This window comes from Myxocyprinus asiaticus, chromosome 19, assembly GCF_019703515.2.
Source record: "Myxocyprinus asiaticus isolate MX2 ecotype Aquarium Trade chromosome 19, UBuf_Myxa_2, whole genome shotgun sequence".
Classification (NCBI taxonomy): domain Eukaryota; kingdom Metazoa; phylum Chordata; class Actinopteri; order Cypriniformes; family Catostomidae; genus Myxocyprinus; species Myxocyprinus asiaticus.
The window spans coordinates 15,648,337-15,662,526 of record NC_059362.1 but is presented as its reverse complement, the minus strand read 5'-3'; the positions used below and the strand labels follow the sequence as shown (position 1 = coordinate 15,662,526).

The following is a 14,190-nucleotide window of genomic DNA, read 5'->3' as shown; positions in this document are numbered from 1 at the left end:
AGCATTCCAAGATATTTCATACAACAGGGAAATGTGTGCAAACTTTTAAATGGCTAATTTACATCATTTCAGTAATTATTTTGTCTTATGGAATACAAATACATTTGTCATGCAGCTTCTTTTACACTCATCTACAATTTTTTTATGATCTCTTATTTTTAAACATGCTAAACATCTTAAAGATTCTGCAAGGGGTATGTAAACATTTGACCACAACTGTATTTCACATCCTCCACAGTTTTAGCAATAAATGTGTTGAGTTAATATGCGTTATAATAAAAATTGTATATCCTTTCTTATATGCTAAAATGAGAACATTCCTGACCCATAAAATACATCATTTATATGTAAAAAATTAATTGTTTCTATTATTTGTCTTTTTTATCTTATTTATGTATACATTTTGGATGGTTTATACATATTTTTTAATTTTTATATCATTTTTATTTATTTTATTTGTTTATTTTTTTCCTTCAACTGTACTTGTCTTTATGATTGTATTCATACATTGTTTGATCTTATTGAACATTTATATTGAAAAAAAACCCTCCAGTTTTACCACCATTTGTGGACATGTCAGACGGTCCCTTACTCACCGCAGGCAAATTTTCCAATTTATATTGGCGATCTGGAACGATTTCATTGTGACGCCATCTGACCAGCTTAAATACGGGACAAATCGCATATTGATTCAAATATCCTCTGAAATAATTATGTCCTATTTAGATGTTTACAGACCGACAAATGTACTTCAATGAGTAACAAGTAACATTTATTTATATGGCGCAGTAGTTGACGTGATGATACTTGTTATGAGCTTTCCCACATGTTGGGCACTTTCCACCCGGATTGATTTTACGGAAGGACAACGTTGAACGGATAGCGATTGGTCAGTGTGTGAGGGGGCGTGTCTAGATTGTGGCGTAAACGCTCGCTGATTGGTAAAAGTTTGGGTCGATGAATACGATTGGTTGTTGGCTTGACAAGCGTTGAAAAGTGGAAACAGTAAAACAAGTATGGCAGTACAGACTGGGAGAGCTGTGGTATTTGTGACCGGCAACGTGAAAAAATTGGAAGAGGTGAGAATATTGAGTGTTTCGATGTAATGCTCATTCTCAAATAGCAAAACGTTTGTTTGTCTTGGAGTGAGTGAATGAATTGCATTGTTCAAGTCTCTTTCCTCACTTGTAGTGCAGCACTGTAAATATGCGGAATATTTATTATAGGCAGCTTTAGAGATTCTGAAATACCTAAACATACTGTTTCAAGTCCAGTCATATATTAGTTGATTATATTTACGTTTTAGATGCAAGTCTACTAAATGCTCACATTGGAGATTTTTTTAAAATCATTTATCAGTGTAATTGTTTTGTGTTCAAACAGGTAGTTCAGATCCTTGGTGACAAATTTCCCTACAATCTCATTTCCAAGAAGATTGATTGTGAGTATGTGGCTACTCTTCTCATCTTTTACTTACTCCAGGCATGCTGTATTTGTAATATGGTTGGCTTCTCTTGCAGTGCCTGAATATCAGGGGGAACCAGATGAAATTTCCATACAGAAATGTCAAGAAGCAGCGAGGCAGGTTTGTAAAATGCACTCTCTTTTGTTCTGTAACCTTGACTGTTGTCTCACACGTTGTCTTTTGTGGTGTCTGTGTTCAGGTGGATGGGCCAGTGCTGGTAGAAGACACCTGTCTGTGTTTCAAGGCACTAGAAGGACTACCCGGACCTTACATGTGAGACTTTCTAGTTCCTTTTTGTGCTGTAGATCTAAAATAATTAAATACTTAAGGGATAGTTAATCCAAAATGAAAATTGTTATCATTTTTCACCCTCATGTTGTTCCAAACCTGTATGACTTTCTTTTGTGTGTGGAACACAAAAGGCACCATTTCTAGTCAGAGCCTCAGTCACCATTTAATTCCATTGTATGCAAATAAATTGCACTGAAAGTGAATGGTGACTGAGGCTGTCATTCTGCCTAACATCTCCTTTCATGTTCCTAGGAAGAAAAATCATACAAATTGATGAACTATCCCTTTAATAAATAAATTACGGATAAATGATGGAAGAGTTCACCCAAAAATGAAAATTCTCTCATCATTTACGCATTGTCATCTCATCCCAGATGTGTATGACCCTCTTTCTTCTGCACAACACAAACAAATATTTTTAGAAGTATATCTCTGCTTTGTAGGTCCATGCAAATGCATGGAGCTCTGAAAAGCACATAAAGGCAGCATAAAAGTAATCCGTATGACTCCAGTTTAATCCATGTCTTCAGAAGTGATATGATATGTGTGGGTGAGAAACAGATCAATATTTCAGTCCTTTTTTCCTATAAATTTTCCACTCTGCGCAGTAGGTGGCAATATGCACAAAGAAGGCGAATTGCAAAAAATAAAAGAAGTGAAAGAGATTCATAGTAAAAAAGGACTTAAATATTGATCTGTTTCTCACCCACACCTATTATATCGCTTCAGAAGACATAGATTTAACCACTGAAGTCATATCGATTACTTTTATGCTGCCTTTATGTGCTTTTTGGACCTTTAAAGTTTTGGTCACCATTCACTTGCATTGTATGGACCTACACAGCTGAGATATTCTTCTAAAAATCTTTGTGTTCAGTAGAAGAAAGAAAGTCATACACATCTGGGATGGCATGCGGGTGAGTAAATGATGAGAGAATTTTCATTTTTGGGTGAACTATCCCTTTAAAAATGATTAAATTTGAGTTAGTTTTTTTCTCTGCACAGAAAATGGTTCCTGGATAAACTGAAGCCAGAGGGTAAGACATTTTGACAAAAACTAAGGCTACATCCATTAAATCTAATAAAACATATGAGGACCTTCAGAGACCAAGATTAAAGCAGTCAAATTTATAAGCATTGAAACTGAACTGGGTTATCATTACTACTCTGCCTGCAGGACTGTATAAATTATTGGCAGGTTTTGAGGATAAATCAGCCTGGGCGCTGTGTACATTTGCATTCTGTGCTGGAAAAGAGGAGCCAGTTCAGCTGTTCAGAGGAATTACTGAGGTGAGGACACATATTGGACCATAATACATAATTCACTCTCCTGTGTAGCCGCTGTGTAGCAGTTAGCAGCACACGTTAAGTTCTGGTGTTCATGTAGGTAATGTAAGTCCAGCTTGCATCATTTCTTGGTCATGTTTCCCCACCTGTCTTGTCTCCAATATCACTATCAAGAGAAGTAGCAAAATGGATAATGAATCACTCTCCCTTCAAATACATTCCCTCATGACATACTATATTCAAGACTGTACAGTGAAGAACAGTACATGTATGAAATACTGCATCCATAATAAAGCGTATAAGCGCCGAAGATTCTTGTTTCACTGTGATCCCAACATAATGCAGGTTTTGATTCTTTCCTCCAACCATCCTGCTAATGTTTTTCAGGGCTGTATTGTTGAACCAAGGGGCCCAAGAGATTTTGGGTGGGATCCCTGTTTTCAGCCTGATGGTTATGAAAAAACGTGAGTGAAAACATCTTCAAAGAGGTGTTTCTCAGATTTACCAGTAGGTGACAGTATTGGTCAAATATTTCTGAATGAATCCTCTTATAGTTCAGGTGTTAACACTGTGTGAAGAAATTGTTGCAAAATGCCTTATAAAAATGGGTTCACCCCTCCTCAAAATGAACCCTTAGCTTTAAACATTGATGAGGAAATACAATAACTATGCCTTAAGTAAATCTGTGGCAAGTACGTTTTCAGTTGGGTTCACAATTTAAACCTGTTGCAGTAATTTTCTCATTCTATGCTGTGTTTCTGGGGGCAGGTATGCTGAGCTCCCTAAAGAAGTGAAAAACAGCATCTCCCATCGGTACCGCGCCTTGGCAGCCTTGTCAGAACACTTCTCCAAGCTTAACGAAGCACCAGAGACCAAGCGCACAAAACACGACTGAGTAGTTCTTTTTCCAAGCCGAATCGGCCAATCAGAATTCATTTGGGCTCTTCAACATGAAATAGTCCAATAAATGAATGATCAAAAATGTATAGTCCAATGGAGCTGTTCAGGTTGTAGTCCAAAAATCCAGAAGATAATTCGCCATGGGTTCCCTCTGGATTTTCCTGTGTGTTTTTATAATGGGGTTTTAAACTTATGAGTAAAATGAGATCTGTGGTAAACATTACTTGATGATACGTGGACGTAACTCTGTATAACAATAATATCATCCACTGTTTGTGTTTCTCATTATTAATGGTACGCAGTCAGTGTTTTCACTGCTGTTTCTCGCATTCTCTCTCTCATTCACTCCTTTTTCTCTTCCTGTCCCTATATCCCCAGTGACAAAGAAAACTTTTTTTTTTTTGCCATGTGCACATGGATGCATCTGATTTAGAAAGAAGTATTGCAACCACCCAACACTCCACTAAAAAAAGGTTAAAGGGTAAACTTATTTAGGAATAAAAAAAGGATCTTCTAATTCTAATGCTCATATTTGGGGTTAAGGATTTAAAAAAAAAAAAAAAGGTTAAACTTTGGTGTGTGACTCATTCTGCACAGTTTGTGCTATGGATGTGAATATTATACTTGTTGAGAGTGTTCTATTACTTTTCTAAGTGATCAGATGTACAATATTTGCCTGGCAGACAATACTGAAAAAAACAAGGACAAATCTCCCATTTCTTTACATCACCTAAGATCCAGAATTTCATAGAGACCTGGGGGTTGGCCCTATTGACTAAGCAAACAACCAAAACACCCTAGCAATGCTATAGCATTCACCTAGCACTGTGATAAAAGCACTGAGAATGCCCTAGAAACACCATGGCATTGTACTGGTGATTTCTGGTTGGACAAGAGCTACCAATATAAAACTCTACTTTAATTATTGCATCTGTATCGTGTACATGATCTTTACCAAATAACAGGATTTCCACATCTACATGGAATAAAGACATTAAAATATGTGTATTGCATGTAACAATAACAATATGCGTTACACACACCACTTTGCATATACTGTAACATTAATCTTTGTATAAGAATAGGAGCAATAAATTGCTTTGGTTTGCAGGACCTTTCTTATTGAAGCCAGTAGTAGAGGCCTGAAATCAATAGATGAGCTCTGATGATTTCAACATCTCTATATGAATCTGTTAGATGCATCAGAAATATAAATATAGTCACTAAGCTGCATTAGTTTATAGGGCTGTAAAGCAAACATATTAAAAGTTAATATCCTTTGCGGGATCATAAATATATGCTTGCTTAGCTCAAATTTCAGACTGAAGAATAGTTCTTTGAGTTTGGTTCATGGATTTTACTCTGTTGGTAAAAGCTTTGTGAAGGGAAACAGGTTTTATAAGGGATGATTGGAATGCAAACAACCGCTGAGAGCATGCGACAGAGCGCAGAGGCAAATTGCTAAGGAAAATATCTCCGGTATTCAGGAGCTTGTGCAAACTGTCTATGTCCAAACCACATCAAAACATGGGCTGTGTCAATGTCCCATTTTCTACTGGGCTTACGGGAGTGTGCTCATTAAGATCAAGGAGTGGCATGCATGGAAAAGAAAGAAAGAAAGAACAAGGCACTGTGATGACCCTCAATTATACACAACAACATTCCTCAACTCTTAATCGTGGGGAAATGTCTAATGCTTCAGAAATTCACAGTGTGTAAACATGTTGTTGAATGTCTGTCTGGTTGGTGAAAACAAGTGTTTAAGGTGAAGACACATCCTGTAAATATTAACAAGGATAAACGCTTTCAGACAACCAAAACTACAGTATTTGAGCTGTCTGGCTATTTGCACAAATCTTCAAGAAGCCGTTTAGGTATCGACATTATTATAGGCATTATCATAGGATACAAGTAGGTTGCAAACGTTTTGGTAAAAACTCTGAAGTACCTGTAACATCGCATGCATCTTGTTGAACGCTGATGGAGATGACTCAAAATTATAAAATATATGATGTAACATCCAACAATTCAATCAAACCTAAAGATAATAATAATTAAAAAAAAATACTTGTTGCAATCTCAATGCAGTAGTTCTCAACTACTGGACCTTTGTTCTGATCTGCAAATCACGGGCAGCAGAGGGAAAAATGCTAAATACATGCACTTATACTAAATACACTTACATGCTCAAGCTGACACCCCCGAGAAAGCCCCGAGCCAGGGAGTCGATTTGGTTGGAGAGAGGAGTGAAATTCGGCGAGAGATGTTGAACATGTCGGCAATGCTGACGAAGGTCGTTGCTGACTTGGAGGATCTTGCAGTAATATGTCGATCGATCACGGCCATGGAGGTGAAATTTACTGATGTGGTCACAAGAGTGGGGGATTTCGAGAAAGGGATCGATTATCTGGAGTCATCGGAGAGGGAATTATCTGCTAATCTGCTAGCGACCAAGGTGGATTTGGAGCATGTCTGGGAGAAGTTGGAGGACATAACGTCCGTATTGTCAGAATTCCTGAGACCAAAGAGGGTCAGGATATGGTGAAATTCCTGGACGGGCTCTTTCCGAATCTGCTTGACATAACAGGCCATAAGCTGCAAATCGAGTGAGTTCACAGGGTTCCGGCTCGGCGATCCGCTGAGGGAGACAGGCCCCGATCAATTCTGACCAAATTTCTGAGATCATCCAATAAAGATCTTGTGTTACGCAAGGTGAGGAGTAAAGCATTTTCTTGTTCCCAGACTTTGCAAATTCGACAAGAGAGAAACGTGATCGATTCAAGGAATGCAAGAAAATTTTACATCAACGGAAGGTCGCTTTTGCATTGATATTCCCGGCCAAATTGAGAATAGATGCTAAGGATGGCTGAAAAACATTCACATGCCCACAGCAAGCTATGTCCTTCATAAAGTCAGTGGAGTAAGTTATTTTGTGGTACTCACGTTGCAGCCGAGTGGACCGACTCACTGAACATTCACTTGAATGTTCGAGGAAACTGAGTGCCTTTTTTGTTTCTTTTTGTGCTAGTTCCGCGTAGCGGCTGGAGTTTGTTTTGTGGAGTAACACTCCTTCAGGACAGTTCTTATGCCTCCTATTGGCTGGAGTTTGTTTTGTGGAGTATTTCTTGCAAGACATTGGAGTGATTAGGCCATTTGTTGCATTCATGTAGCAGCCGAGTGGACCGACTCACTGAACATTCACTTGACTGTTCAAGGAAACAGAGCCTTTTTTGTTTCTTTTTGTCCTGGTTCCGCCTAGCGGCTAGAGTTTGTTTTGTGGAGTAACACTCCTTCGGGACAGATTTGTGGATGAATCTGTATGCTCTTTGTGTTTATTCTGCCTATTGGCTGGAGTTTGTTTTATAGATTATCTTTTGTTGTTTAATTCTGTCTCACGAAATTTGTATAGAAACACTGGACTTGAGCAATCCGATGGCAAAGTTGTCGCGGGGGCTCTCATAAGCATACATGGACTGTTTGAGTTTAGAGGGATGGATGCCAGTTGGCGCTGTCGTGTCAGCACGTTTTTCTTTTTTCTGTTTGTTTGGTTCTTGGGGAAGTCCAGGGTTTAATTGTTGCACTAATGTTGGAATGTGGTTTTTATAATTTTGTTTTTGACACACAATCTATTTTTTCTCATATGTCAAAGTGTCAAATGTTAATATGAGTGAATTGTCTCTCCATGTGGAATGTGAATGGGTTGTAGCACCCCATAAAAAGAAGGAAGGTTATTTCTCTTCTTAAGCATAAGAAATATAATATAGTGTTTCTTCAAGAAACGCATCTTTCCCCGCAGGAAGCTGAAAAATTTGGTAAGATATGGGGTGGACACATTTTCTTTAGTACTGGCTCAAGTAAGAGCAGGGGAGTCATTACACTGATAAGTAAACATCTACAATTCAAATGTTTCAAACAGATTAAAGATAAATTAGAAAGAGTCATTATTGTTTTAGCAAAAATTCAGGGACAATGTCTTATTTTGGCTAATATATACACACCTAATGCTGATGATCAGGGCTTTTTTATATGATATAATATTGGGAGGAGACTTTAATCTTTTGATGGACTCAGTCCTTGATCATAGTGAAGCAAAAGTGTGCAAGCCCCCTACAGCAACATTGACGCTTCACAGGATGTGTAAAATCTTGGTCTTACAGATATTTGGAGACTTTTGAACCCATCTGGTAGGGACTATACATTTTTTTCATCAGTCCATAAGATTTACTCTAGAACAGATTTTATATATATATATATATATTTTACTATTATTCTAAAATGTAAAAAAAATTATAATAAAGGAGTAAGTGTTTCAAAACTTTTGACCGGTAGTGTATATCTAAGTCCCTCATTTCATCTGTTGTTGATTGCTCAGTTGGAAACCTTTTAGTCTCAGATCACGCCCTGGTGTGTTTAGAGGTGTTGCCACATATGGAGAAAAGGAAATCATATCGTTGGTGCTATAATGTATCCCTTTTGCAAAATCCTGAATTTCAACAAATGTTAAAGGCTGAAATCAATGTTTATATGGAGACCAACTAGTCCTCAGTATCCTCTATGGGCGTGGCTTGGTAGGCACTTAAGGCGGTTCTTAGGGGTCGGATCATACATTATGCCTCATTCACCAAAAAATCCAAAGCACAAGAACTTGTGGAATTGGAAGGGAATATTAAAAGTGCCAAGGCAGAGCTGAAGCACCGAATGACGTCTAATGGCCTCAGAGAATATTTTGTCACGGAAGGTGGAGTTTTGGCTATTCAGGGCAAGATAGTCATACTTTGAGTCGGGGGACAAGGCAGGAAAATTTCTGGCTAGACATATAAAACAGAGAGAGTCTTTTTCTACCATTACCTCAGTGAAATCTGCTGGTGGTGAAATATTTACCTTAGCCATTGATATTAATAATGCTTTTAAAGAATTCTATCTTGATCTCTATAGTTCCGCGTCTTCGTCTGTTGATGAGGATATTAGAAACTTTGTGGAACCATTAGAACTTCCTAAACTGACATCTGAGCAAAAAATTCTCTTGATTCTGAGATAACCTTGGAGGAGCTTTACGAGGTAATTAAGGCCTTGCCTACAGGCAAGGCACCGGGGCCAGATGGCTTTGCCACTGAGTTTTTTTTTAGATCTTATGCTACAGAATTGGCTCCAATTTTGCTACAAGTTTATATGGAATCATTGAAGAATGGAAAGCTTCCGCCAACCATGACGCAAGCCCAGATCAGTCTGATTCTTAAAAAGGACAAGGATCCAATTGAGTGTAAGAGTTACCGTCCAATTTCCATGATCCAGCTAGACGTTAAAATATTGTCAAAAATTTTGGCTTACCGATTAAGTAAAGTTATGACATCTCTTATACATATAGATCAGGTGGGGTTTATTTGGGGCCATAGCTCTTCTGATAACATTAGGCGTTTCATCAATATCATGTGGTCAGTGGCGAATGATCAGACTCCGGTCGCTGCCATCTCACTTGATGCCGAAAAGGCGTTTGATATGGTAGAATGGGATTATCTTTTTAAGATTTTGGAAATGTACTGGTTTGGGAATAATTTTATTGGTTGGATTAAGTTACTTTATAGACACCCGGTAGTGTTGGTACGAACGAATGGATTAATTTCAGATTATTTTACTCTGGATAGAAGCACCCGGCAGAGTTGTCCTCTTTCCCCATTATTGTTCTGTCTTGCCCTGGAACCATTAGCAGCCGCGATAGGATTTTCCAGGGGTGGTAGCGGTAGGTGTGGCGCATAAGGTTTTGCTTTACGCAGATTATATTTTATTATTCGTCTCCGGCCCCACTAGATCCATGCCTTGGCTCCAGAGAATTATTCATTCCTTTTCTAAATTCTTGGGATACAGAGTGAATTGGTCTAAATCCGAAGCTTTGGCACTGACAGCGTACTGCCCAGTAACAGCTTTTCAGCCTTGTTCTAAGGGGATGGAAGTCGGCTGGTGTGCCTTAATTTCAAGAGTGGTGCACGGAGATGGGGAGGGTGGCGGCATACGAAGAAATGTCATGAAGAAGGCTGGGGAACTTTGATTCCTTTGATAGGAAATGCGGCAGCTATTTGGCCTTCTTGGAGGGCTCTCGGGGAGGGGCAGTGGAGAGAGAAGTATAGTTTTAAATGTGTGTGATTATTATTATATATATATATATATATATTTTTGTGTGTGTGTATACTCATGTGTGACCACGGGGATGTTTGTTGAGGGTCAGGGTGGGGTTGGGGATTAGGAGGGGTAATAGTGGGGGTTAAATGTTGATTCTGTGAATATATGTTTTGCTTTTTCTTTGTTAATTGTATGAATCAATAAAAATTGTTAATCAGAAAAAACAGTTTTCAGTTTCCTAACATCGTAGTTTTCAAAAATGGGGTAATAGAGAGTGCTTTCAAAAGTCTCTGTTTTCATTGGAGGAAAACAGCATTCTAAAAGAGCCATGATTGTACAGTAGCAAAATAATTTTCAAACAAAAATGGATTAGTGTGGACGTGGCAACAGTAATGCTATATACCAGTGGTGGGCTCTGCATTTGCAGTCTAGGCCTTCAGTGTGATTCATGCCATTAAGAAAACACAGTTTCACAATGAATAAGACACCCTATGCCTTTGGGCATCATACATTATGCCGCAGATAACTAATAATACCAATTGACATTTTAAAAACACGTCCACGCATGAAAGCCAGAACTTGAAATGACACTTAATGCTCAAGCAAGCTTAATTTTAACTGCAGCATGACTGTTTTGTGAAATTAACATCTCCCAAACAGACTAATTTTTCGTATGAATCTACCAAGGAGGTCTATAATACCTGGAAAATCTATCTAATAATATTTGCGATTTAAATGTTGCTTGCAATAAATTGTGTTTCGTCAGGGTACATGGTTATGCTGTGTTTCATTCAAGTTGGATTTGGGAGATTCCTACTTGATATCTCCGACCATAAATGCATTCCATTCCCTGATATTCGGAAGATGACATTTAAGGAAACAAAACTGCAATGCTCCCGTTAGCTTAGCAGGGGTTTGACTCTCATTAGAGATGTCTCCTAGCAACCCAACTGATAAACAATGCTGCAGCGCTAGCATTTGTGCTTCAGGTGTACGATTATCAAAAGAGATTATAATTTACCATGTTTTATACACCTGTTTCTGCAGGTGTTTGTTAAACAAGCTTTAATATCATGTAATGTGGAAACGAACTCATTTATTGATATTACTTAATAATGCAAATGTTTATTACTTACTTTGTATATCTCCCTGAGTGTCGACATATTTGTGTGACATCATGCCCCTGCATCTCGGCGAAATCGGAGTTGAACATTTGTGCACAAGCCTACAAGTTGTAATTCTGACTTCAAGATGCATTCCATTGCACGTTTCCTAGTAGGAAGTTGTCAAATCCGACTTTCTGTGTTGGATGGAACGCAGCACTACTTTTCAAAACTTGATCCGACACTGAATTCTCAAGCAGCCTAATTTACACTTAGAAAACTCCTGATGTTGCTATAACAATGCAAAAAGCAATTACCAATTTACTTGATGTGAAAATCAGTCCTGTTTAATTAATCAATCGAACGATCATGCAGAACATCTCAGGTTTTTAAATCCATAAGGATCTCTTTCTCAACGGCAGTAACAGCAGTGATGACAGCCGACTTGTCAGACAGATCTCACGCTCTTCGCTTTCAAATGACGTTACGTAGTGATTGCGTCACTCAAGGCCAGCTAGAAGGCCTAGACCAGGACATATCCTAAAGACCACATCCACCAAGAACAAATAAATCAATCTGATTGGCTGATGAATCAGACAATTTGACTTTAGATGCCTATTCACTTACACTGTTGAGGGATTCTGAAGAAATTCTGAAGGCCTGACGGGGTGGAGCTCAAACTCACGCGCTGCTTCGGGCTTCGGGCATGAGATTTGTGAAACAGTTGTCACAATTTGCTTGTAAGCATCAAGGAAAAATTCTGACTAGATAAACTTTTCGTTTTTCTCTATTTGTTTGTAGATTAATTAAGAGTGGAAAGCGATTAAAAATACATAGGCAAAAAGGTGATTGAGAATGAAAGGATGAAAAATATTTATTATTTGGCATGTTAGGCCAGCAGAGAAGGCTTTGCTGGCCCTGAGAAATCAAATCAAATCAAATCAAATCACTTTATTGTCACACAGCCATATACACAAGTGCAATGGTGTGTGAAATTCTTGGGTGCAGTTCCAATCAACATAGCAGTCGTGACAGTGATGAGACATATACCAATTTACAATAACATCAAATTAACACAACACAATTTAAACGCCTGATATACACATAATTACACTCAACAATATACAAATAATAACATACACTGTACAGTATACAATACGCTGTTTTTGTTTTTGCTTTTTGTTTTGTTTTTTACTACATAGATACACATTATTCAATAAAAATGAAAAATTAAAATATATATAAAAAAAAGTATATATAGAATGTACAGTATTGTACTGTATTGACATTCAGGCTGTCGGTTGATAGTCAGTTGTTAAGAGAGACATAATATAATAATAATAATATAATTTATGACAGTCCAGTGTGAGATAAAAGAGTAATAAAGTGCAGTGCTGATGTATTTTGATCGTGGGAGATCAAAAGTCTGATTGCTTGGGGGAAGAAGCTATCATGGAGTCGGCTGGTGCGGGTCCTGATGCTGCGATACCGCCTACCTGATGGTGGCAGTGAGGACAGCCCATGGCTCGGGTGGCTGGAGTCTCTGATGATCCTCCGAGCTTTTTTCACACACCGCCTTGTATATATTTCCTGGAGGGAGGGAAGCTCACCTCCGATGATGTGTTTGGCAGTTCGCACCACCCTTTGCAGTGCTTTGCGGTTGTGGGCGGTGCTATTGCCGTACCAGGCGGAGATACAGCCAGTCAGGATGCTCTCCACAGTGCAGGTGTAGAACCGTGTGAGGATGTGGCGGTTCATTCCAAACTTCCTCAGCCATCTCGGGAAGAAGAGGCGCTGATGAGCCTTCTTCACAACAACTTCAGTGTGGATGGACCATGTGAGTTCCTCAGTGATGTGGACACCCAGGAACTTGAAGCTGCTGACTCTCTCCACTGGTGCTCCATTGATGGTGATGGGACTGTGTTCTATGTCTTTTCTTCTGAAGTCCACCACAAGCTCCTATTCTAACCACCTGGCGTCTGCTTGACAGGAAGTCCAGGATCCAGCTGCACAGTGAGCTGTTTAAGCCCAGAGCCCGGAGTTTCTCATCTAGCTTGGAAGGCACTATGGTGTTGAATGCTGAGCTGTAGTCTACAAACAGCATTCTCAAATAAGTGTTCTTTTTTTCCAGGTGGGAGAGAGCAGTGTGTATTGTAGATGCAATGGTATCATCAGTGGAGCGGTTGTTGCGGTAAGCAAACTGCAGCGGGTCAAGATTGAGTGGCAAGACAGAGCAGATGTAATCTGTGATTAGTCTCTCAAAGCATTTGCTGATGATGGGGGTCAGAGCAACAGGACGCCAGTCATTTAAACAAGTTATAAATCACCACTGCTGTATACAGAATTTTCTGTTTACACTCTAAACCTGTTGTCCAGCCAAAACAGACCACGCCAGGTTTGTGCTCAAAAGACACATGCAAAATAAATATAATGAACTGTCTCCTTACATGGGAATTAGGTGCTAAAAATGTACATTTGACAAGTGCTTTTTTAGAGACACACAACCAGATTTTTTCACTTAGCAAAGCACTTTCCTTCCTCATGCAAAACATTGCTCAAGGTTGCCTGCTTTACAGATCATGCCTCCTGTAGCTCACGGGACACATTACAGGCCTGCTCATGAAACCATTTCTGCTTTCCTCTGAAGAGATGCATCACTCTGCACTATGTTTTCTTGTTCATGTGACAGGATGTTCAGAATTTATAGCTTCAAATGCTTCATGAATCTTCTCAAGTTCTTGGCTTTTATTTATTTATTTTAATGCTTGTTTAAACAGTTTCCAAACTCAGGGAATCTCATAAACTAAACTTTTTATAAAAAGTCTAGTCGGAGCCATAGTCTAGCAGGCTGCGCTCATATCATGTGGTGCTGATGCATCGCGGGTGACCCGAGTTTGAGTCCTGGCTCGTGAGTTCCTTTTCCAATCCCATTCCCACTCTTCTCCCTCCCATTTCTTGTCACATCTCTACTTTCCCTATCACATTAAAAAGGCCATAAAAAAATAATAATTTAAAATAACGTGTTTCAAA

The 14,190-nt window shown here is 38.9% G+C and overlaps 1 protein-coding gene across 1 annotated transcript; it reads left to right on the top strand.

Annotated features, from left to right (window-relative positions):
* The first annotated feature begins 937 nt into the window (after positions 1 to 937).
* Positions 938 to 5,053, top strand: LOC127410411 (inosine triphosphate pyrophosphatase). The gene is made up of 8 exons (XM_051645668.1): positions 938 to 1,079; positions 1,384 to 1,441; positions 1,521 to 1,585; positions 1,665 to 1,738; positions 2,762 to 2,793; positions 2,934 to 3,046; positions 3,431 to 3,507; positions 3,812 to 5,053. The coding sequence occupies exons 1-8, from the start codon at positions 1,017 to 1,019 to the stop codon at positions 3,936 to 3,938; spliced, it is 609 nt and encodes a 202-aa protein (XP_051501628.1). The 5' UTR covers positions 938 to 1,016; the 3' UTR covers positions 3,939 to 5,053.
* Positions 5,054 to 14,190: the final 9,137 nt, after the last annotated feature.

Coding starts and splice junctions, on each gene's coding strand:
- LOC127410411 (XM_051645668.1), top strand. CDS start 1,017: ATGGCAGTACAGACTGGGAGAGCTGTGGTATTTGTGACCGGCAACGTG. Junction 2,794..2,933: donor GGATAAACTGAAGCCAGAGG/GTAAGACATTTT, acceptor CTCTGCCTGCAG/GACTGTATAAATTATTGGCA. Junction 3,047..3,430: donor TGTTCAGAGGAATTACTGAG/GTGAGGACACAT, acceptor AATGTTTTTCAG/GGCTGTATTGTTGAACCAAG.